Source organism: Protopterus annectens, chromosome 2.part0 (assembly GCF_019279795.1).
Source record: "Protopterus annectens isolate FY-2018-M chromosome 2.part0, PAN1.0, whole genome shotgun sequence".
NCBI lineage: Eukaryota > Metazoa > Chordata > Ceratodontiformes > Protopteridae > Protopterus > Protopterus annectens.
Window position 1 is genome coordinate 27,508,386 of NC_056728.1, and position 24,505 is coordinate 27,532,890.

The following is a 24,505-nucleotide window of genomic DNA, read 5'->3' on the forward strand; positions in this document are numbered from 1 at the left end:
GATTCTTGGTTATCATGCAATATTGTATGCCCTGCTAATTACCCCTCTCAACACAACCTGTTCTAGATTTGACTAAACTCCACCAGAGCAGGTCTTCCCTTATCCCTTTCTCTTTACCTATACTCTTGACAATCCCTGGTAGGGAAGGAAGTTTCTAGTCTGCAGTCCTAACGTCTGTCTCTTGCTGAAAAGATTTCAAGCTTGCAGAAACTAAAGCACTGCTTGGGGATTCCATGCTTGTTTCTCACCCACCCTCCCCTTTGATTTTGCTTTTTAAACCTTGTGATTAAACTGCCCACCCCTACTGTAAGTTGAGCTTGAGGGTCCTCCCTTTCTACCCTGCTGTTGTATTGAATTTGCCTTTCCTTTTTGCTTGTATTGAAACCGTGCAGTTTGCCTCTCATCTGTCTGACTTCTAGCTGAATTATCTATGTAGCTGTTGGATAGAGTATTTTTGCACTCCAGAAGGCTCTTTACATCAAGGGGCCAGTGAATTTTTTATCTTGTGCACTGGATCTGCGGTGGTGGTGCTGCAGTAGCGTTGTCGCCTCATAGCAAGTTCGATTCTCAGCTAGAGCGTCTTTGTGGAGGCATATGTGAATGGGGCATGCCTTCGTTGAAGGTTGTGCATCGGGGCTGGTAACCCGGTACGTAAAAATCCACTACCAGTCATTAGCAGACAGGAGTTCTGCTGTGGTGACCCCTAACTGGGGAAAAGCCGAAAGACACAAACTGGGAGGTACCCTGGACTATTTAGGTTGGTGAAACATTTGATATTTCTGCATGTAGTTTGTCTGAAGGGCTTATTAATCAGCTTACCTTGATTTTTAGTGGCTTTATAAATTCTGTACACTTGAGTGGCTCTTGGCTTATTTATACAAAGTACTTTTATTGAATAATCAACACTTTTTATAAGCTGTATCTGTAGTGGTTTGTATTGGCGTATTACTCCAGACACTCCTCTACTGTGCTTTTGCATTGGGAGGATTTGAGATTGTTCATCTGGTGGCAGTAGGTGTTTTCCTGGTGGCAGTAGGTGTTTGCCTGGTCTGTCATAGCTGGGAAATGCATAAAAAGGGCACTACATACTTTTTGTACTTCTATACTGTGACTGTACTTCAGTTTTCAAAACTGTACTGTCTGCTGCTGTTTTAAGTATATACACTGAATTACATTGTATCTGGCAGTTGTAGGGCTGTTGTACATAGTTTGGGTGGTCTTGCTATAGTTGGGCTCCAAACCAGCTACCTTAAAAGGTGTTTTTCTGCACCCTTATGGCACAAGTCTGCTGATCATCTGCATTTAACTGTTTTACTGCATTAATTGTTGCCTTTTTTGACTGCATTTCTTCTGTCTGTGCCTGCTTCATTATCTGCACTTGTTTTACACTCTAATATTGCTAAGCATACTAGATCCAGACTTGCTGAATCGAGCCTTCTTTATTTACTTTAACTCAAATCCAGCCATTTTACATTTCTTCCACAGGGGTGCAAGAGAAACAGTGTGTAGATATAACTGTCTGAGCTAGGGATTGCTGGAGGAAGAACCATTGTGATTTTCTATTGGCAGACTAGTTTTAAAACTGTTTAATTTTGCCTGTATACAAGCCTCATGTTTGTGTAGCTGTTCATTGCACAACTGGGCTTGGTGGTGCCCCTGTATAGTAGCAAACTCCTAGAAACTATTTTCCCTAGACATTTGTAAGTTGAGCCCTCCTAAGCTTCCCTGCTGTACTGTGTGCAACTCTGCTGCGCACTGCAGACAACTCTGCTGCGCACTGCAGACAACTCTGCTGCGCAGCATCACCACATTCTTTCACCCCTCATCCTCAATAGAATAAGCCCCCTTGTTTAGTCGAATTAGTCCTAGAGCAAACGCTAATCCAATTTGCCCACTTCCCAACTAGTGTTTGGGTTTAACCTGTTACAATGTATATCTGGTTTCTCAACATTTCACCAGCTAGCCTAATTGACATAGACCTCCTAGGGCAATGTAGTAATTGCCTCGTGTACTGAACCACTTGCTCCTAAAGTAAATAGTTATGTGAGAGATGTAACTATATCATGGAGATGGAATCGGTCCTCTCATATAACGACCTCAAGGAGGTTGTCGGCGCACGTCTTTCCTCACAAGACGAAGTCACACAAACCCACCTACATGGAGGTATTCACTAAGCCTGCCAAAGGACCAGAGACCTCCCAAGTGCAAACAGATCACACATACTGGAATACAGACTCCACTTCACATAGCAACACACATACAAGTCTCAACAAATAAGCCCTTAAGGTAAAACGCATCAAAATCTAATGTTGTGGTAGGCAATTCCATGGTGAGATGCACAGATGTCCCCCTCATCAGGCTGGACAAAGCCACAGAACTGCCTGTCTGGTGCCAGGATCCATCAAATCTCAGTGTCCCAGACGAGTATGTCCCTAGCACTAAATAGCATTTTACCTTCACCCAGGATGATTCCACAATACAAAGGTTGGCTTGGCTTCTGGTGTTGGTCCAAGGGTTTCTTGCATCTCTGTCCAGGAAGACATGGTCAACAGACCACACTGCTTTGCCAGATATTCTTTGCCAGTATCCAAAAGCCTAGGGGGGGAAAGGTAAAGATGCTTGCCTACCCCATAGTGCCTTTTTTAGGTAATGTCAAAACAAAATTTCCCATGTAAAGAAATCCACTCAAGACGCACTCTGGGTTATGCTTCTTTAATTATAGGAGCCTCAACAGAAAACTACACTTCAGCATCTTTCGAGGTGAGGAGTGCTTCCAGATGTCTCTACAATCACTGGTTCAAGGCCATAGAGAGCACCCTGGCTATACAAGGCTGTAATGCCTTCCACACTTTCAGACCCCAAAATGAACATGAAAGAACCAAAGGTGGAGGTGCATCCATTTTCATTGAATCCAAATACACCTCAAGACTGGGTGAACAGGGACTCTCCTGAGCTACTCCAGGTACAATTAAATATAGGTAAAACACCCTACCACATCGCTAGCTACAGGTCCCCCACCATGAACCAAGAGAAACCCAGACTACTCAGACTTGCTAGAATCACTCCCTATACAGCCAAACACATTGGTCATGGGAGATTTCAACTATCCTTTCACAAACTGGGCAACATGCACAAGCAGAAATGTGATTGCACTGAGGTTCCTGGACTCTTTCAAAATACTGTGCAACAGCTAGTTTTCACCCCTACAAGGGGCTTGAAAGTCCTGGGCCTGGTACTCTCCAACATGTGGGGGTTACTGCACTACCCCCTGTGTTTCCCTCCCTGGTGAGATCAGATCATAAATCTCTCTAATTTTGAAGATCAGACTGGACACTCTCACAGGAGCATACCAACTGAAATTTCTCCAAAGCAAATTTTACCCTACGAAGGTAAAGTTTCAAACCCCCCTGCTAACACAGCCAACAGTTCCTCCTATGCAGAGGAATAAACAAATGCACTGTGTAGACATTTAAACTACAGACTGCTGTACTCTGAATCAAAATCCAGTCCCCCTGAAGAAATAGGCTACCATGTTGGACCACAAGTATAAATAGGTTGTATAATAAAAGGAAGAAACTGCTCAAGAACAAGAGGGAACTTTCTCACCAGAGGAATACCCTCCACAGCTTGAACAAGCAAGTCCTCTAAAGCCAATTATGAGGCTAAATTAGCATCTCTAGTGAAAGACTATCAGGCTTTTTGTAGCAATGTCTAAAATGTTGAAAGGAATGTCAAGCTGTGTGACTAAGGATTGTACTAAAACTGAAGGTTGTAGATTGTACTAACACTGAAGGTTTCAAACTGTCCAGAATTTTTCTGGGCAGTCCAGAGCTGAGGGACACTGTCACTGACAGTGAACACACAATGAGCACAGTAATGTATGACAATCCTTAGAGAGGAGGATAATGCACACTTCTGTTCTGCACGCATTTTGCTTTCATGTACATACAGAATTTTTGACATGAAAAATTGGCAACTCTACACTGAACCCAAAGAAATTGCCAACCTGTTGGAGGACAGATTTGGTGCAAATTTCTCCCCCTCCCATCCCCACCAGACACCACCAAAGCATCATGGTAACCAGTCCACTACCTAGCAGCTCCAAAGAACAGATCATATCTGCCCTCTACTAGGCCAAAAATACAGCCTCCATGGGACCAAGTAACATCCCAGGCTGCTTACTAAATCTAAAACGAGACCTAGTGGAACCACTTGGCAGTCTCCAACCATTGCTTGAGCAGACTTTTTTTTTTCTCCAGAGTGGAGAACAGCAACAGTGATCCCCTTACACAACCCGAGTGTCACCAAAGCCCTGGATGATGGCAAAGCAGTACATACTGGCTATCTTTACTTGGCTAATACATTTGACACTATCTCCCACTCTGGTATCATTGAGAAACTCTCCCAGCTGGGGATTAACCCATACATCACTAGATGGGGAAGCAAACTGGCTCACCAACAGAATGCATACTATCAAAGTTGAGGGATTCCACCTCCACCAGTAGAACCACAGGCATTTGTTGGGTCCTCTGCTGTTTTGCCTAGACATTTGAGAAATAGATGGCAAAGTAGATGGCCTGTGGCTTAAGTTCAGATGACAGTAAGCTAGGTGCAATGATTGAGCCCCCCCAACTGTTAACCTATTATAAAAGGGGTTAACAGACTAATTGGTGCCAGAGTTACGGTCCCCCTCCCTATGCTCACACTGGTGGGAGACTTTGGGAACCCAAGCTGACAGTAATTTAAACTTTGATCACCATGTCTCTACAGTGGTATGGAAAGGCTTCTACACTGCGCATCTTGAAGGGAATTGCATCCAAGACTAAGTATGTTGTAACTCATCATAATCGGACCACTAGAGTACAATGCTTCCTTTTGCATGTACCTCATCAGATACCTGTAACTGGAGACCACAGAGTTTTCTAACCAAGAAAATAGAGGGCCTCCAACACATGACCCACACAGACTGAAGGCCCCATCTCTGCACTGTGCATCCTACAGGCTGCCAAGAGGTGTCCTGTGCCTGGGCTACAGGGCAATCTGACCCTGCCCTAATGGAAATACTGCTGGTCTGCAGATCAAATGGGACAAGTCGCTGACTCCAGGGATCTCAACCTAGTCTGACAAACTGAGCATGCTGGAGAGAGATGGGTCTCCCAGAGATTGCTGCTAGTCTGGAATAAGCTCCCACTTTGTGAAGCAGAGCTGCTCAATGACCCTTATTTAAGCATTTAAGCACTTCCTTGACTATTGGAAGGGAGATTGAAAATTCAGCTCAGGGTGAGGGGGCGTGGCACCTATGTCCCAAAAGGACAGGGGCAGTTAGTGCTAATCACGGATTAGCTCTGCCAATGACATCTAACCATGGTCACCTAGGTAACGAGAGTATTACATGGCTTGGTGGTTTAAGGACCTAGGGCCATTAGCCTAGAAATCTCCTATGAACTTCTTGGCCTCATCCCAGTATTACCTTTCCCTCTAGTTTGCTTCCAATTTCTAGGTTTCTTTGCCAGTTTTCTCCAGTAAATTCAGCCTCATCTTGCCTATTTTCTGTTATTTTTTTATTCACCCCTATTAGCACAATCTCTTCCATTCTCATTTCTGTTGCTTTGAATATAATATTTTGTATGGTCCTTCTCCTTAAGGATTGCATCCAAAATTCCACTTTCTAGAGCCAGTCTCCACTAGATCATCCCTTTACATTTTGAATTATAACATTCTGCTTGTGTTATGTATACAAGTCTTAACTGTGTATTTCTAAAGTATCTCTTCAAATCGGGTAATCCTAAACTACCTCCTGTGGAAGGGTCTACTTATCTTCCTTAACTCTCTTTTCCTCTTCCCCCCTCAGATGAATTCCTTCAACTAAATATAGTTAAATATAAAAAATATGCCTGACCTGTACATAAAAATTAAAGGAAATTAAACATTTTCAATGCTTGTACCTGGATAAGAGCTTCCAGTTTCTCTTATCTTTTTAGTTTCTTCCCACATCCTTTGCTGCCATAACAGTATTTTTTTAAATCCATACTACTAAATATTTCATCTTGTCTTCATAAATATAGTATTGATGAACCAATTCATATATGGGTGCATAATTTATGGCTGTAGACCCTTGTTTTATAGTAATTAATTTTATGTCCTGAAAAGACTTGAAACTGTCTCAATGTTCCACAACACATTTTGTACTTGATAAATTCAACTTATGATTGCCATACCAATTATATCCTTGCATTTCTGAGTTCCTTGTCTGTCAGTGCTTCTAAATACAAAGCAAATAAAGGGGAAAGAGGACACCCTTGTCTGGTTCCTCTTGAAGCAGCTTATAGGAGAGGATCCCTCCCACTTTAATTCTTTCCTCCCATCCTACATATATTCTCCAGATTGTCAGAGGATATAAATGCGTCCATTGTCCTTGATAAAAACCCATCTTACTCTGACCCACCAACTGGTATTTTGTTACATTCTGCTTCCTTCTGGAACATCACTGTCCTATTAATGTTTGCCTCGCACAAAACCACATTGATCCATATTATCAGTTTGGCAACATTTTCCATTCTTTTGGCTTCTAAAGACACTAACAGTCTTCATTAAAATTGAAATGGGTCCGTATGCAGCTGGGTCTGGTGGGCCTTTTCCTTCTTAAGGTAATACAGCCACTACTACTTCCAAGATGGTGGTTCCCCCTGTTTTAAAATACTGGTAAATAGAATCTTGCAGATATTTTTCTTCCTAGCTTCCAAACTTCCACAGGAATACAGTCTTCCTGGATGCATTCCTGCAGATTGATACTTCACTGTTCATCTGGTCTCCTGTCTTAACTATTAATTGTTGATCCTGATCTACTTCAAACCTTGGCATCATTTAGTCTTAAATATTTCCATTTGTGCTCTTGCACGATTTCTGTATTTCTGTCTTGTACAAATTTTCATAATTTCCAAAATATTTCTAATACCTCTCCAGAATCTTTTTTTATTAATATTTTAAGTCTCGTTAAGTTTGACTACCCTTTCTGTTTTCTGTTACCTAAATCCATTATGCTAAGTTTGGGTTGTGGTATTAAAATAGTTATCTAAAACGCTCCTTCTCTGTTTAGCACTCTGCATTTGTACCTTTCTGTGACTATCCCTTTATTCTGCAATACAACATTTTAGTCCCATGTGCCTCAACCTCTTGCCCCAAGAAATTTGGACATTGTCAAATAAGGGGACAAAGCCCCCCAAAATCTGCACACATTATAAATACTGCTCTTATAAAACATAGAAAGTTGCTAGAATAAAAGAATGTGTTGCTATGCATTTTCTGAAGTGCATGATATTGTAAACACAAATGTATGCAGTCACTTATTAAATTCGGTTTTCAGAGATGTCAGAAAACCACACATTTTGAGGAAGTGAGGAAAAAATCTGGAATTCTTTAAAATATGGACAGTTGTATGGTCAGCCTCTCTAGTAAATCCTATTACTACTTAACCATATTTCTTTTTATTTCTACCATTTTTAAACTCTTTCATTTTATCCCATGTACTTCCTATAACTTCTGAAGTTTTCTTCCCCAATAACACTAAATTCCCCGACCCCTTCCTTAAATTTCTCTAACAGGTAGGTGGGATAGAGCCAGTGTCTCACTTACTTCATTACCCTGCATTTTTATATTGGACTTTATTTGTGCATGATTTAAAATGAGGATTTGACACACAGCTTTTAATTAAAGCAAATGTTGCTGTGAAACATAATTTGTCTAGTCTAGCCCCCTTATTGTAACTTGGGGAATAAAATGTAAATTCTCAGATGTTCATAGTGTTGCACTGCTGCAGTCATTACACTTGGGTTATCCTGCCATCAGGCGGTTCCCCAGTCTGCCTGAGTTCCAAAGTCTTGGTCTGGTGTCTGTTGCTGTCGCTTCCTCCCTGACGTCAGTGTGACAGGGGTATACAAGATGCAGCCGATGCCATTTTCTTCAGTCTTTCTTGCCACGCAGTGCCCGAAGCAAAAGCAGTTCAAGTGCCGGTCGGCTGACTCCTGAGATTTTCATTACAGAACCGAAGTCTTCTACAAAGCTAAGTACCCGTTGGGGAAACTTTTTCTTGCCTCAGACCAATGTCATTAAAAGTTAACTGTTTTTCTTGTGGGAAGCAAATACCTCATAAGGATTTCTGCTCCTATTGTATTCCAGGCCTAGACCCAGACTCTGATGTCACTGGTTGTCGGCTTTGTGCTAGGTTCAACAAGTGCACTATTAAAAGTCGATTTCGCCCGACATTATTTTGGCAGAAAATTCAATTACACCATGCCGTCGGAACTTCCGGAATGCATAAAAAGTGCAAAGACAAGGACAGGCATCTGAGGCCCAAAACTGATGAGGCCTCTTCTAGGCCAGTCGCCGGTTCTCCGGTTTTCAATGAGGTGCCTACGCAGCCCCTGATGACTGCTTCCACAGAACCAAAGACCACCTCCAACTCCACGTGGAGCTGGCTGGGCCTTTGGACGCTCTAGGCTTTCAGCCCACCGAAACTAGCCCTTCAGAGGGAACCAAAGTAGCTGAGCACTCCACAGCTTCAGAGCGTGTTTTCAGACCTACCCAGTTAACCATTAAGCCCTCTGCCAAGTCTAAGGCCCCCTTAAAATCAGATGCAGCATTCTCCAGGACAGGCTTCCATGCTTGAAACAAATGCTCAAAATGGCCGAAGACCTAATCGCCCTGATTAGGGGGTCCCATCCCCCTCCTGATAAAAGGCCCAGACAGGATGCAGACTATGAATCCTCCGACCAGGTGCCCATTTCTTCAGATTCATCCTCAGACCTAGGATATTCTTTCCTCAGCATCAGAGTCCTCATAAGGGGGTAATCAATTCCATCAGCCTCTCCGCCTGAGGACTACTCCTTTGAGACCTTGCATACCATGAAGGAGCATTTCCATTGGGAAGACCAGGATTACTCTGAAGCCAAGAAAAGGTTCAGAGACTTTCTTTTATTGCCTCAACACAGATCCCTTGCAATTCTGCCAGTGTTAGATATTGAGGATGATGTGTACACTGAATCCAGCTTAAACCCTAACTCCTTACCTCCAGCCCCAGTTAAACCTGAGAGTCCCTGACTCTCAAATTTCTGTTTAAAAGCCCTGTTGCTGACCCTGAAACTATTTCTCAGGGACCCAAAGGGATTAAGGCCTCAACAGAAAAAAACCCAGTTCCCTCTGACAGATTCCAGAGCATTAGACAGATGAGGAAAGAAAGTATATAAGTCTGCAACTTTAGCAATGAGAGCCTTTAAATTGACAGTTTCACATGCTAAAATCAGCAATTTTTGATGTCTCATTTGAAACAAAAGATGCTTCCAGATTCAGATCCTTCTAGTTTTAAAGAAATGCAGGATTTATTGCATGCAGCTGAACAAGTGGGAAAACATACTTTGGAATGTGGATTTGATTCCTTAGAGGCCTCCTGTAGAGCAGCAGTTACAGGCTCTGTCATTAGAAGGCATGCTTGGTTAAAAGAACATACATTACCAGATCATGTTAAGGCAAAATTATTGGATGCACCTTTGCAGCAGGATGTGTTTGGAGTTAAGGCAGAGTATTGAAGATGGAGGATAAGGCAAAATCTATGCAAACAGTGAAGGATTTCTTACAGGTTCAGCCTCCTCGTTTTAGCAGAAATTGGCCAACAAAGAATCTGTCCTTTCCAGTCAGACCTCAAAGGGGCAGATGCAGACGTCCAAGAGGTTAAGGTCAAGCACAAGGTCCTTACAGGTCTCGACAATGGGGTACACCAGGCCAGAAAGAAGGGGAAGACAGGCCACAACCTTATAAAAAGCAGCCTCAATGACTTCCACTGCAGCTGCCAAACAGCTCTCTTGGCAGCCCCCCTTAGGAGGAAAACTGGCACTTTTCTATCACAATTGGCATTGTATCACCAAAGATAAATGGGTTCTCAACATTGTATCTCAAGGTCACAGGTTCCACTTTCACACTCTGCCAAGGTTAAAAGGAATGCCAAATCTGCCACCAAATCAATGGGCAGAGGCTCATAAACAAATTACAGCACTCATGGACATGAGATATTCAAAAGGTACCACCACAGGAGCAAGGACAAGGATTTTACTCTAGACTCTTTCTGGTTCCCAGAAAGGACCAAGCCTGGAGACCCATTCTGTTCTTTAAACACTTACCTGGATGTTCCGAAATTCAAAATGTTGACACTACAGCAGCTTCTTCCCATGCTGGGCAAGAAAGCTTGGCTTGTGACTTTGGACCTCAAGGAGGCATACCTGCATGTCCCTATCGGACAAAGCTGCAGAAGATGCCTCCGATTTCTAGCTGGTTCAATGCACTGTCAATTCTCTGCACTGCCCTTGGCTTATCTACTAAGCCCAGGGTCTTCACAAAGTGCCTGGCACCAGTAATTATATTTTGCAGGCAAAAGAATTAAATATTTATCCATACTTGGATGGACTGCTGAGTCAAGCGGAGAGCAAGGACGTTCTCTTCTAAAGCATCTGGCATTCATAAAGTTAAGTTGCCTGGGGTACACAGGAAACTAAAAAATCAAAACTAGTGCCCTCACAACAGATAATAATCCTGGGTGCCAGCTTGAACACAATGGCCCAGATGGCTTATCTCATGCCAGACAAGCAAGGACCATGGACTCAACTACTTTCAGTTGATGGCAACAAAGACCCAACTCCCTGCAAGAAAAATTCTGCAGGCCTTGGGCTACATGGCATCTTGCATACTACTAATTCCATATGCCAGACTGCATATGAGGAAACTACAATGGCACCTAAAGAGTGTATGGTCTCAACACTGTCATTGTTTATACCACTAATTCCTTTCCTTCAACAGGAGTTTTGATGGTGGGCTCAAGCTTGTCACCTCAACAAGGGACCGCCTTTTACTCAACCCACAGCCAGGCAAACACTGACAACAGATGCATCAGATTATGCCTGGGGAGCACACATGGCAGGAAAATGTATTCGGGGTGAGTGGCCCACAGAGCAAAGGCATCTTCACATCAATCAAAAAGAGATGCTAGCTGTACAAAATGCGCTTGTAGCTTTCAAGAACCTGCTACATCCAGGACAACTACCACTAAAGATGGGCAACACCAGTTATGTGGTACATAAACAAGCAAGAGGGCACACACTCTTACCCCCTCTGCAGACGAGCCATGATGTTGTGGAACACAGCTCTAGACAACCAAGTTCATCTGCAAGCACAATTCCTGCCAGGAGAGAAACACACTGGCAGACGACCTAAGCAGAAACATCATGGATCCCCATGAATGGGAATTTAATCCACAAATATTCAGGATGATAACACAAAAATGGTGGAACCCGGACATCCGTTTGCATCCCCAATGAACTGCCAGCTACAGAAATTCTGCACAAGGAATTGCCATCCACAAGCATGGAAAGTGGATGCCCTCTCAACTGGAAAAACCTTCAAGTATACGCTTTCCCTCCTTTACCTCTCCTTCCAAAGGTGCTCATAAAAGCCAGGCAAGAAGAGCCAAAGATGATCCTGATTGCACCAGACTGGCCAAGCCAGCACTGGTACCCAATCTTGAAGAACTTGGCACAAGAACCACCCTGGATTTTGCTTCAAATCCCACATTTGCTGACTCAGCACAACAGTCGATACTTCACAACCAGCTAAAGACCTTAAACCTAGCTGCATGGAAAATTCCTTAGTCAAGCAAGCAATGCCCCTCCAAAGCTGTTATGGATGTCATTCTGGAGGCCAGTAGGCCTAGCACCAGGAAAGCCTACTCTGATAAATGGAAGCGATCCTGTGCCTGGAACCAGGCGCACAGCCTTGAACCTTTGTCCCAAACATTCCTCAGATACTTCAAAATTTAGGAGAAGCTGGACAAGGGCCTCTCCTTCTCATCCATAAAGAGCCATGCCTCAGCCATTTCTGCTCATTACACAGTACCTCAGAGGGGCTAAAAACATAAGACCACCCCGTAGAGCACCTACCCCAACTTGGGACCTCAACTTTGTTTTGGAAAAATTTACTTTACCTCCCTTTGAGCCAGCTAACACAGCAGAATTTAAAATATATCTCTTGGAAAACTGCTCTGCTACTGGCAATGACATCAGCACGAAGAGTTTCAGAATTACAGGCACTAATGGCAGTGGAACCTTTCCTCATTTTCCACCAGGACAGGGTGTCTAAGAACTAACCCCAAGTTTATGCCAAAGGTGGTATCAAGTGTGGCTCTAAACCAAACTATTCACTTGCCAACTTTTTATCCAAAACCACAGAACAAAGGGGAGAGACTACATTCTTTGGACATTCACAGGCAGTTACGCTTCTACTTGGACAAAACCAAAGCTTTCAGAAAATCTGAGCAATTGGTAGCATATGCTGCAGGAGCACAGGGAAAGTCCAATTTAAAACAGACTATTTCAAAATGGATAGGACATTGTATACATTTCTGCTATACTCACCATGGGAAACCTGTACCTAGCAGCATTAGATCTCACCCCACCAGGGCAACTGCCACTTCAACTGCCTACCTCAGAGTACCACCTACCAAGGATATTTTGGAAGCAACAACATGGAGTTCTGTGCATACCTTCACCTAGCATTACCACTTGCCTTTATACTCCAAATCAGAGCTGGCTTCGCCACTGCTGTGCTGCAGGGCCTTATGGCCACCCCTAATGCCTTATAGAACCAGCCTCCCTACCTCAGCTTTGGGATTCCACCCAAGTGTAATGACTGCGGCAGTGTAACACTATTAACCTAGTACAGTTTTGTACCTACCATAAATGTAGATGTTGGTGTAAGCACTGCTGCAGTCCAGGTTACCCTCCCTCCTTCCCCTCTTACTGGCTGGTACGTACCTATGCCTCCTACCCTTTACTGCCTATGGGTAGTATTTGCTGGAAACAAAGTTGTTTGCTTTTATTATGTATGTTTTATTAGCAATTTGAATTGCCTACCTGTTTGGGGGCACCTGACATCTGGGACAAAAATAACTGAAGAAAATGGCATCTGCTGCATCTTGTATATCCCTGTTGCACTGATGTCAGGGAGGAGGCGACTGCAACCAATGCCAGACCTAGACTTTGGAACTCAGGCTGACTGGGTAACCGCAGGACGGCAGGATAACCAAAGTGTAATGACAGCAGCAGTGTTTACACTAACATCTACATTTATGGTAGGTACAAAACTGTACTTTTCTACTACTGAATTCACATCTTTCTTACAAACTATTTTTAAAAGATTTCTTCTGAAATCTACTTCCTAAATTTCCCCTTTGTATCCACAGTACATACTCACTATTGTCAATTGATTTGTCCCCAAATTTTCCTAAGCTCCGTAATAGTTTTGATGGAATATAAATGCCAGTGTAATGTTCCTTCCTTTCCAATAGCCTGTTACCACAAATCTACCATTGTCTTATTTTTCCTCTTCTATCACTATTGGAGCTCCTCTAGCAATTTAAGTAGCCCCCTCTCCTTTGTCCCCAATACTCTGCTGAATATCCACCCTGAAATCCTTTCTTTATCAAATTCACATGCTCACTTTTCAAATGGGGCTCCTGCATTATTGCTATTTGCACTCCTGCATTTCTTAATATAATTCAGTACTCCATACCTGTAAGGCCATTTATAATGTATAGTCTAGTCATTATGGTAAATTATTGTTCCCACTTGTATATGTCATTTTTTGAATCTGTATTTACAACTTGTTACGTGCACCCACTAATTTTTGGCAGACTGATCTGATATACAGCATCTCCATTTGAGCCTCAAATTTTGTACCAGTTTGTTTAACTTGGTTAGTTTCTAGCATATCTTTTAATGACTGCTATTTAAACAGTACTGTAGCTAACTTGGTAATTTAGTGGTTAATTGGTAACTAACCTTTGGACAAAAAAATTGATGCCCTGACTTGGCTCAGGTGCTGAAGGAGCTGTGAGGGGTGGGTACTGTTTAGACATTAAAAGATGTGCTAGAAACTAATGAATGAGTGGTGACTGGCTCTTAATTCCAGGAAGTGGGGGGTTTTGATTAGAGATCCATCACTCCTCCAGTGATGTGGGTAGTGCTTTAAGGGAGTGGTAGGCAGCTGTTGAATCCTTCATGTGGTAGGTAGTAACGGACCACAAATGTGGCGATGTGTATATCGAGCAGCTTTGCCCATCACGCAGACTGTATATGCAATCCTGCCCGGCTGCTGTGCTCCATGCTTCCCCTTTCTAATCTGTGACCGTACAAGGTAGGAGCAGCGAAGCTGATGGTCAGCTGGAGAGAGTGAGTGGAATGAAATAAATGCATGACTACAGAAAGTCCGTGGTCTTTGCTGCTGAACTGAACTTTTAAGTGGAGAGCATAATTTATGGCAACACAATGCATTCTGTTACTATCGGACCTGAATGTATAGTATGGCTTGTATGCAACTCATTAGTAGCAGATGTTAAAGCTTGAATGAACAGTTTCCTCTTTCTTTAAATTTGCTCACCAGGTGGGCGTGAATACTATAACAGACAGGCAATCAAAATTACCCACAAACCATGTTAAAATCTTTTTTCCAAGTGAAGTTTATAGAATTGCCCATCTTATGTCCTCTTTGGTCCCCCTTGAGACATTTTACTTGCCCATCCTCTTAAACTGGAATATGATTTACCTTTGACCTTCCATTCTTGTACAACAGATTACAAACCACTGAATCTGCTGATTTGCACTTCTGGCAAACTCCTTTACTTAACCACTGTTCTACAGAAATTAGTGGCTTCCAGTAATACATCCACCTATTTACTCAGCACTCTAACATATTAAAAGGATATTCCTACCCCCCCCCACAAAAACAATTTTCATCCTACCCCCCCCCCCCACACACACACACAATTTTCATCCGAAAACTATCTTACTTTGTAAATCCCAAATTGAACTGCTCCCCTGAACTGGACTAACTTTTTTAAAATGGTTATAGGTGAACGGGTCTCTGACAAAGTTGACTAGCCTTGTACAATCTTCTGATTTCTAAGGTGTAAAGAAATACTTTCAAAATGGTTGTATCTGACCAGCTCAACTCTAAATGTGAATGCTTTTATGGATAATTAGCAATTTACTCCCAGACTCTAAAATTCTGCTGGTTACTCCCGATTTTAGATAACTTGTTACAAATTCTATATTACTAGGACACAAACTCTCTTGCTGTATATTTTACTTTTGCTACTGTGATTGCAAATCAGTGCCTGGCTCACTGCTTAAGTTTTCAGATCAGTCCATCCACCTGATTTATCATACAGAAATAAATGTCCACAACTGTTGTAACAGATACTTTGCTCATTTCAGTAAAATGTGGAATTGTATTTAAAAACTAAAATAGCCACCCTGCAGTCTAAGCTTTGGCTCTAGATTGTCACTGTTAGTGACACCCCAACCCTATGCAAAAATGTGGGAAAAATTGGTTGTGGATGGATGTAAAACCTGATATGCTTGTAATGGCAAATCTAAATGTTCACTTCTGAATGCCAACTAACAAAGCAAGTTGTAGTTTTCAGGATTTTAAATGCTGTAGATGAGACCAGATCTCTAGTTTTGAGCAAGGGTGAAAAGTGCCTGGGTGGGGAGGTGGTTTCAAATGCCCATTCGAAAATGAGAAGCAGTTGTACAAATGCCCAATCCTAACAATGGTCTGCTAATGTCAGAACTGGGAAACTTTCATTTGCTTGCATGTCGATAACCATATGAAGGCCTTACAGAATCACAATTTTTCTGAAAGGTTACCGTTAATTACTCCAGTTTGAAATGGTTCTTTGAGGCCCAAGCATCTGTGATGGTTTAGACACCTGACAGATGTCTTATCAGAGAAATGAGTCATCTGTGTGGTCAGATGACAGGTTTGATGCTTTTTTGATGTACTGTTGTCTCCTCTCTCTCTCTCCAGACATGTCACTCCGGTTTAAAAAAAATGTACAAAACGTTTGAGTGCTGAAGTAAAAAAAAAAAAAAAAAAAAAAAAAAACTTTAAAATGCATAAAAAGCACCTAAATAGTTGTGGTCAGTTTCGTAGATTTTTCATGTTACTTCAAGCAGCATTCCATGGCCAGAATTGCCTACTTTGACATTTAAAAACAAAAGGCAACCAAAGCAATTACACAATTGCTGTATCTATAACTTTGTTTGTGGTCTTCCTCTTTCAACAGGACCCCTTTTATCCTCCAATAGTCGATGTGATTGTGTGAATAAATGCCAAGTTTGCCAATCCTATCTGAGTATTTTTCATACTGGGGAATACAGCAGTATCCAATCAGGAGTGTGTAGTATGCAGTGGAGGCAAACTTCCATACACAAATTCTAAATGTATAATCTGTTTCAACATCAGCTGTACTTATTTACACAAGGGCAAGGCTTGCAATTCCAGTTTTTGTTTTTCTGACAGCCTTTAAATATCTGGAGCCTCATGAACTGCAGTTGTAACACCGCTTGAGGGACTGTTTATTACAGTAGTTTGGCTTGTTAGAGTACACTTGGGATTCTCCATCCACTATATAATCAATATATAAACGCTCACTCCTTTAGTCTCCTATTCAGAGTGGCTTGAACTTTGGTCACATTTTCTTACTGCATAATATCCTTGGCCAGAACTTTTGAGGTAAAGTTCAGACTTGTAACGGCAAGAAAATGCCTGCTGATCTGTTTTCATTTACAGCACTCTTCTCCCAAGTTACATAAAAAGTGAAATGTGTAAATTCCTGCTGAAGTGCTCTGTCATGATTTGTTTGAATGCACAATCGGTGATTCATAGTGAGTCAGCAAGGCACCTACTAGATATGTGCAAGTAACTCTGTAAACTAGTGTATTGCTAATGGAGTCTGGCTTTAGCAACATGAGATGAGTTAATGACCTGTCACTGTGCATTTTAGAGCTGGTGTACTGAATTTTTTTCCTGCTTTGTTTGCCCCGGTGATTTTTTTTTTTTTTACAAATCATTGTACAGTTCAGGATTGTAGCGACCAGGCAAAATGTTTTTCAAATCGGTGTAGCCTGACAATACCTTTGACTCTCTACTTAAGGTAAGAGAGGGCTAACCACTTTGACTTTCATTTGGGGAGCTGGTGCATCACTCTTAATCATAAGATAATGGTACCAAAGAGCAGGCACATTTTGTAGTAAGAATGTTGGACACAGTGAATATGATCTAGACTGGGGCCATGCATGTTGTCTGTACATCTTGTGCATGTCCACCATGACACTTGATGGGTTGACTTTAGCCCCATGGGGTAGAACAATGAAGCTCTATGGGTCAGTTGGTCTGTACTAGGTTAGCATCACAGGTATTTGAGAAACTAGGGCATGAAGGGGAAGCTTGAGTGATTGCCTGCTTTTTCATCCTTGGGGGGGGGGGGGCAGATGGTTGCTAGGCTCACAGCCTTGGAATTGCCTAATGGTAGTTAGGCATATTGCTCACCTGTATGGACTACTCTGGCTTGCACTGCATTGAGTAAGGGACCCTCATGTTTATTTGAGGGTCAGGAGGTATGTGCACACCTATGAGTCTGCAGGCAACCAAAGGGAAGAGTAGACTGCTCTTGGAATCTGCAATGACCAGCTCCCTCCCAGTCCCCTTAGTGTTGGGGGTGGGGAACTGATGCGGCTTCCCAGAGTGGAATGGTTGGGTTGTAGGGCTTTTGCTTAATAGAGCAAATGGGTGCATTTGGGAATGGGTAGGGGAACTGTGTACAAGGTCACATGGAGGCGGGGAAGGAAATTTCTCATGTTTATCACTCATGATTACAATGCGTTCTTACTGCAGAATTTTGGTATGTACAGAAGGCTTCAATTATGCAAGTATATGTAAGCATGCATTACTTGAAGGCTTATCTTCAATATGCAATTTGTGGGTCTTTGTCATTTAAAAAAAAAAAAAAATCCTACTTGCATTAACCCATACTATCATTGGTATCCCTTGTTTAAAAAAATCATGTTGCAATTCTCATTTTAAAATGCACTCTCTTTCTTTCAAGCTTTTTATACATTTGCAGCATTGCATTATTACTACAGAAAATGTTAAGTGGAGATCTTAATGAGTGATCATCCTGCTAAATAAGGCCCGAGATTTCAGGGTGGATATAAGGGTATGGGTACAGAAAGAAAGGAGTCTCTTCGAAAGAAAGCCTTGCATATCCCAACAGATAAAGCATAATGCAACGACCATCTGAAACAGAATTTTTGTCACTCTGGACACAACCCTTCCAAGTATGGTTATATCAGAGCAGGATCTGGAAGTAGTTAACTTTTATCCTGAAGGAATTAATTTTGACCTAGCTGCTATGGTCATGTTTAAAGCAGTTTTCAATGAAAAATATAGTTCTCCATATTGTAGAAATACACCCACTAAACTCCACCTAATTCAGCAGGACAAGATTGTCCTGCAATAGAACATATAGTATTTTTATAAATGTGAAAAACAGATTTAGCACTGCTGGAACCAAATCATTTACCTGTACTGGTAAGCATATTGCCATTACCTTCCAACGCAATTGTTTTATGTGCTTCAATTGTAAGGATGCCAGTTATTGCAAAATTGCAATATTAAATACTGAAATGCTGTGGTCTCAAGTAGACATTTTAAACCTGTTATTGCATAATCTTCATTCAAAACATGCATATTACTGAATACGGAAAATTCCTTCCCACCTTCAAATGCATTGCATGCATATATTTAATGTGGGTATGTACAACTTTGAGCATGACTTATTATATATGAAAGTATTGTACTGTATTTGCCTTAATCTGTTAAGAGATTTCACTGAAGTTGTTAAATGTACTGAATCCTATTCAGAAATCCCAGTCTGTGCAGTTCTGTATGTTGCATCACAACTTCGTATAGATTGCTGTAAGTGCATTTGTATGCAATTCATGATTTTAAGTATTTTAGATTTGACTTAACCTTGCCCATAACTGAAATGTCCATAGGAGTCTGAACCTGAGCCAAGCAAACCAATACTAGCACTAAAGGTTTCGTAATCTAATTTTTAATTTCAGTTTAAAAAGCCAGAGTGGGTACCTGATTTTGGGCCAACCAGCTTTGTGTCATCCTGGGGAGCTACTGCATCTGGGGCAAGAAAATTCCTTATTGCATATAATGTGAACCTACTTACTACCAAGGAACTAGCACATAGGATTGCTCTGAATATTCGAGAACAAGGCCGCAGTAAAGACGAGGTAAGCAAAGCTCTGCTACTAATGTTCACTATAAAGTTAGAGTGCAAGTATTGTAAACTCTGGATAAAGGAGGCAAAAGATCAGTTTGGAATGTTAAAGTTGTAACAATTATGGAACTCCTTTAATTCTTTGTATAATTTGGCATATGTTGCAAAATGTACACATGCTAGTTTTGCTTTTAAAGACCTTCTGCTAATATAGGCACTGTAGGGGACTTAAACTAATGCTAACCAGTTGAAGTGGTAAGCAATTACTTGGGAGGCAAGCTTTATGTGACTGTCCTGATTGGGTCCATATACTGGTACATGACACTGGTTGATGGGAATGTAGCAGTCCGCCCATCTCTAGCTTGTAGTGGGGTGGAGGTGGGTGTGTTATACTATGGATGAATATTTTCTTTGTGCGTTTAGCTGCAGTATTGAAATAATGAAGTGACTTCTGTTAAATCTCTAATTTGGTAGTGAAACTGGCTTCTATGTTTAATCCAGTACTGCATTTTTAATGCAAGGAAATTCAATACTTTTGAAGAGGGAACACTGGGCACTGAACAGTATGTTTACCAAGTTTAGAGTTTGCCACCCATGCTAGGTAGGAATGATTAAAGGATTCGTGCATCTTGAATGCAGACTTGGGTGAGTGCAACCAAGGACTGTTAAAAGCAGCAGCTGTGCTACCAGTTTCTTTTTATGAATATTCTAGTAACTTGTCTTTGTGACGTACTGCATATTGAAGTAAATTTGACCAGACTTTTCGATTTACAGCCTGGTCGTTTGAAGAAAGTCCAGGGAATGGGATGGTACCTAGATGAAGCCAACTTAGCACAGGTGTCAACTAATCTACTAGATTTTGAAGTGACCCCTTTGCATGCTGTTTATGAAGAGGTATGCAAGGATGCAAAGGTGAGTAGCAGAACGGTTAAAAGGTCTTTGGATTGTGACTCTACAGAGCATGATTGTTTGGTTTTATATCTTGCTGCCTTATGGAGATTATCACATTTTTTTGTCTTTGATCACTTATTTGAAATCAGCATTTTGTAAAACACCGTACACACTACCACTTCCTTTAATCCCCCCCCCCCAGCATTCCTACCTGAACTTAATTTACTCTTTTGCTTACACTTTCCCCTTGGGACCCATGTCCACATCAATGATAAACTTCTACTTGCACTCCTGCCCTGCTGCAGCTGATTACCTCCCACCTGAATACCTAAATACCTAACGATAGTTGCTGATGGCATAGCATGCCCAATTTCTGTCCTTATCAAAAGATGAATATCTAAATCCTACGCACCCTCAATATGGAACAAATACTACGCACCCTCAATATGGAACAAATACTATAGTCTCCCTCTTCATAAAGGTGACTTCTCTGCTGATTTAAATTTTGGCCTATTGCAACATTATCATCTCTCAAATATTCTTGAAAGATGTATTCATAAGCAACTCCTCCATCTTCTACAAGCACATCTCTTGACATCCAGCAGATGCACAATTACTGTCCTATCATTTACTGAGACCATAACCAAATATAGGGACTCTGGAAAACTTTTCTCCTTATTCTTTGACTGTCAAATTTTTCAATACAGTTTCACCCTAAACTTCTGTATCAGCTCTGCTTGGACTATCCCTTTTTTATACTGTGATTCAGTAATTAAACTGGCAGGCTCCGGTCTGTGAAATGTCAGAATACTCTGTCCTCATAACTGCAAGTCTCCCCTGGTGTACCCCCAAGGCTCTATTCTTCCACCCTTCTTTAATTTCTTTATCCATGACCTCTATACATCCACATGTCCAGCCTTTCTTGTACAATATGCTGATAATTCTAGACTTGTATGCATCAATGCGTCCATATTCTGCAGTAGTTTTTCCTCAGTTGAAATGGCTTCATAATGGCCAGCTACTACTAATCCCTAAAAAAAAAAAAAAAAAAAAGTTGCGGTTATCTTTTACTCAAATCATATGCCGGATAAAGCAAATTTTAGAAATCTTTTCAGTAACCAAAACTGAAGTAGTTTCCCATACAAACTTCTTGGAGTACAGATAATTACCTTTATTTTGATCTGCATGGTGAAAACAAACTTTCTAAAAATTAGGAATGCTCTACAGGCATAAAGAATTGCTAAGCAACACCACTGAAACCACTCTCAATGCCTACCTTCTCCCATCTCTTGTACATGCAGCCATTATAACTAGCTTTCAGGATATAGTTATATAGCGTGCCTCCAGCTTATTTTTAAGGTTGCAAAATTTGCCAAACAATATTGCAGCCACCACTGTATTGTCCTTGAGGCTTTGAATTGGCTTGAATTGCCTCGCCATTTTAGTTTATGTACAATTCATCTCCACACTTTCCACAAGGCCAATGACTGCTCTGCTTTTACTTCTGTTCTCCACTCCTATTTTCTAATAGACTACTTGATCTAATGAACAACATTACCTTGGCATATATAAAGCCCGCAAATCCTCAGTACGAAGTCTCCTCTTGTACACAAAAAACGAATTCTATCCCTTGCCAAATTAGAGCTACTGCTAACCTGCCCAACTTCATATACTGGCTGTGCTCCTGGACTACCCCAAGCTGAAATGGTCCTTCCCTCCTTCCACCACCAGCATACACTGTTCAGAGAAGGAATTAATAAAATCTGTTAAAGATCAAATATATTTTTGCCTAGGCCATATCTAGTAATCTCTGTTCCAAAGAGTGTGTAATGTCATCACTGTGCAACTTCTGAATACTTTATCTATTGACCATTTTTAATTTGTTTATAGTTGTCCATGTATTTGTACTATGTATGTATAGGTTCACTTTGTATGAAGTGAAGCTGAATTTTTACTTAATACAAAGTTTAATACAGAAGAATTTAACTTTAACTGTAATCATATGTCCGGCATTCACTGAAAATGGGATATCTCCAATGGACTTTCCCAGTAAACAAATGTCAAATTTGGAACTGGTTTGTGGAATGGGCTCCATTTTTTTTAGCAATATATATACTTTAGGGGATGGTAATCGGTACATCCTTGTTAAGCACTTCAAGATGGTCAAAGAAATGACACCAATTGGTTAACTTTTGTTTAAAAAAAATTGTGGATTTTTTGCTGTTTGAATCTGGGACAAAAGGCAGAATACAATTTGCACAAATTGTATGCAGGGTATGCACACACTGGTTTGAAAGGGTTTACAGAACTGAAACGGGCAGCAAAAGTGTTTTGTATGTAATGTATAGCTGCTCTCTAGCTATTTGAGATCACACATGTACAACTATTGATGGTTGATCATATTTAAGGATGTTTACTTTTGTAAAGGAAAATTTTAAGAAAATATTTCCTCGTTTAGGAGGGAGGATCCTGTGGGATTATGGTGTGGATCGAAGCTTGCTCACTGGACTGTACTTTATGAATGTGAACTCTCAGAATATGAATGGCAAATTAAATGCTAAACTTATTCAGCTCTTGACTGTACTCTCAAGTACTGATCCTTAATCTTGAATCAACTTTTATGTCCCCTTTTCTGTGATATATTGGTAGTAAAGTAATTTATATCATTCATACTAGTAAAGTAGGGAAAAGCTGCGAGAGGAATCCACTTTCACCATATGGTGAGGTCTGTAACCTCACTAACTCCAGCACTGCTGCTGTCAGCATTTGGGGAAACAGTTCTGTGCATTGACTTAGATAAACTAAGTACCAAGTAACCTGAATGAGTGTTTACTAGAAGTATGGTACCCAAAGACCTGATTCCATATTTTCAGGTTAGTACATGATACTATAGTTGTGCTACCCACAACTCCTAGGATTTCATACAATCGTTACATATGAACTACAGCAATAGCAGCTTTCCATCTGTTACCAAATGGCTGTTTTCATCTTGTTTTTCGCTCAACCATCTGCAAATTTATTCCCGTAACTTAGCACCATATTGATGTCTAAACTCCGTTTTCTAAGAGTGGGGTAGAGTAGCTCAGTGGTGTATGTCATTGTACCAGATCTCAAGGGTTTGGCCGTCTGATTTTGGGTCACTGGGGTGACTAAGAATTCCACAGAAAGGAGGGAATTAAACTGGATCACTAAATTCCAGGTGGATAAACTGTGGTTTAAATGGTAGTGTCTCTATTAAACCAATTTTGAAACTGAGGTTTGGTTCATTGATTTTAATTTATATATTCTGATACTTTTTTATGCCATGTGTTTTATTGTATATTTGTTTTGGACTTTTTTATATGGTCTGAAGAAGCACCTACAGGGTGAAAAAGCACTTACCAGTATTGCTTTTGTTTGATTTATTTATATTATAGTCTCTGCCGTGTCTCTATGGTTGCCAATTCATACATGGACTTTAAAATTATCTCTAGCAGATTAGTGCAGTATTAGTCTTTGAAAATCCATAATGTTAGGAATCGCCTTATTGTTGACAGCTTTCCAGTTACCAATGGATTGTGTTATAGCAATCAGGAGGTCCGTGGGCAGGGAAGGGGTGCTGAGTTCAGGTGTTGCAGACTGAGTGTGGATAAGGAGTGTCGAATGCTGACACCTGCTTTCCAGAGTTAAAATAGGTTGAACACGCTCTCCCTGCCTCAGGTTTAACATGTAGGAAGCTTGTCTATTTAGAATTTGGGTACAGCACATGTGCTTTTATGACCTTGCTCTGGTCACTGAAATACCCCAACAATACACACAAAATGGAGTATAGCTTCTGCCTTGTTCCAAGGATTGATCTGGTGTTTATAACCAGAGTCTGGCTAAGATTTTGGCTCGTATTTGGCTACTTCATCTTGACTGGCTTCAGTGCTGAAGGTTGAGGAATGTATCTGGGTAGGCCTCTTTAGATTTCATATGGCCCACAGTCCAAACATAGCCAACTATTTTGAAAAATCCTTTGTCAGGAACAAAATTTGCCCATCAGACAATTTGGTGATTTTTTACTTGGCTATGGGATTTTTCCCATGTCTGTTTAATGGCAGATCACCTAAAATAACCTGTTTTTGGGTGACTTTAATAGCTGTGTTTAAGTATAAAACTTGTCACAAAATTCTTCTGTTGTGCAATGACTGGCTTTATTCAGAATTTCTGTCCCATGTGCATTACATTTTTTTTAGTAAAATAGCCGCATTTGCAACCAACTCCAAATACTCCACCCATCACTGTATTGCATTTGCAACCAACTCCAAATACTCCACCCACCACTGTATTGTTCACTAAGTTGGCTAGAACTGCCTCTCCTACCTGCAAATAACCACTACTTATAAAATACTCTTTAGACCCCAAGACTGTCCTGCCCCAAGCTCAACATTCAGGGTCTAGTTCAAAACACTGAAATCC

At 41.1% G+C, this 24,505-nt stretch overlaps 1 protein-coding gene across 1 annotated transcript in view; it reads left to right on the forward strand.

Annotated features, from left to right (window-relative positions):
- The window catches only part of FTCD (formimidoyltransferase cyclodeaminase), a 258,515-nt gene that overhangs the window by 56,328 nt on the left and 177,682 nt on the right, over window positions 1-24,505 (forward strand). The window contains exons 5-6 of the mRNA XM_044060511.1: window positions 19,008-19,187; window positions 19,949-20,086. Coding sequence (XP_043916446.1) covers window positions 19,008-19,187; window positions 19,949-20,086 — 318 coding nt within the window. The remainder of the gene's footprint in view (window positions 1-19,007; window positions 19,188-19,948; window positions 20,087-24,505) is intronic.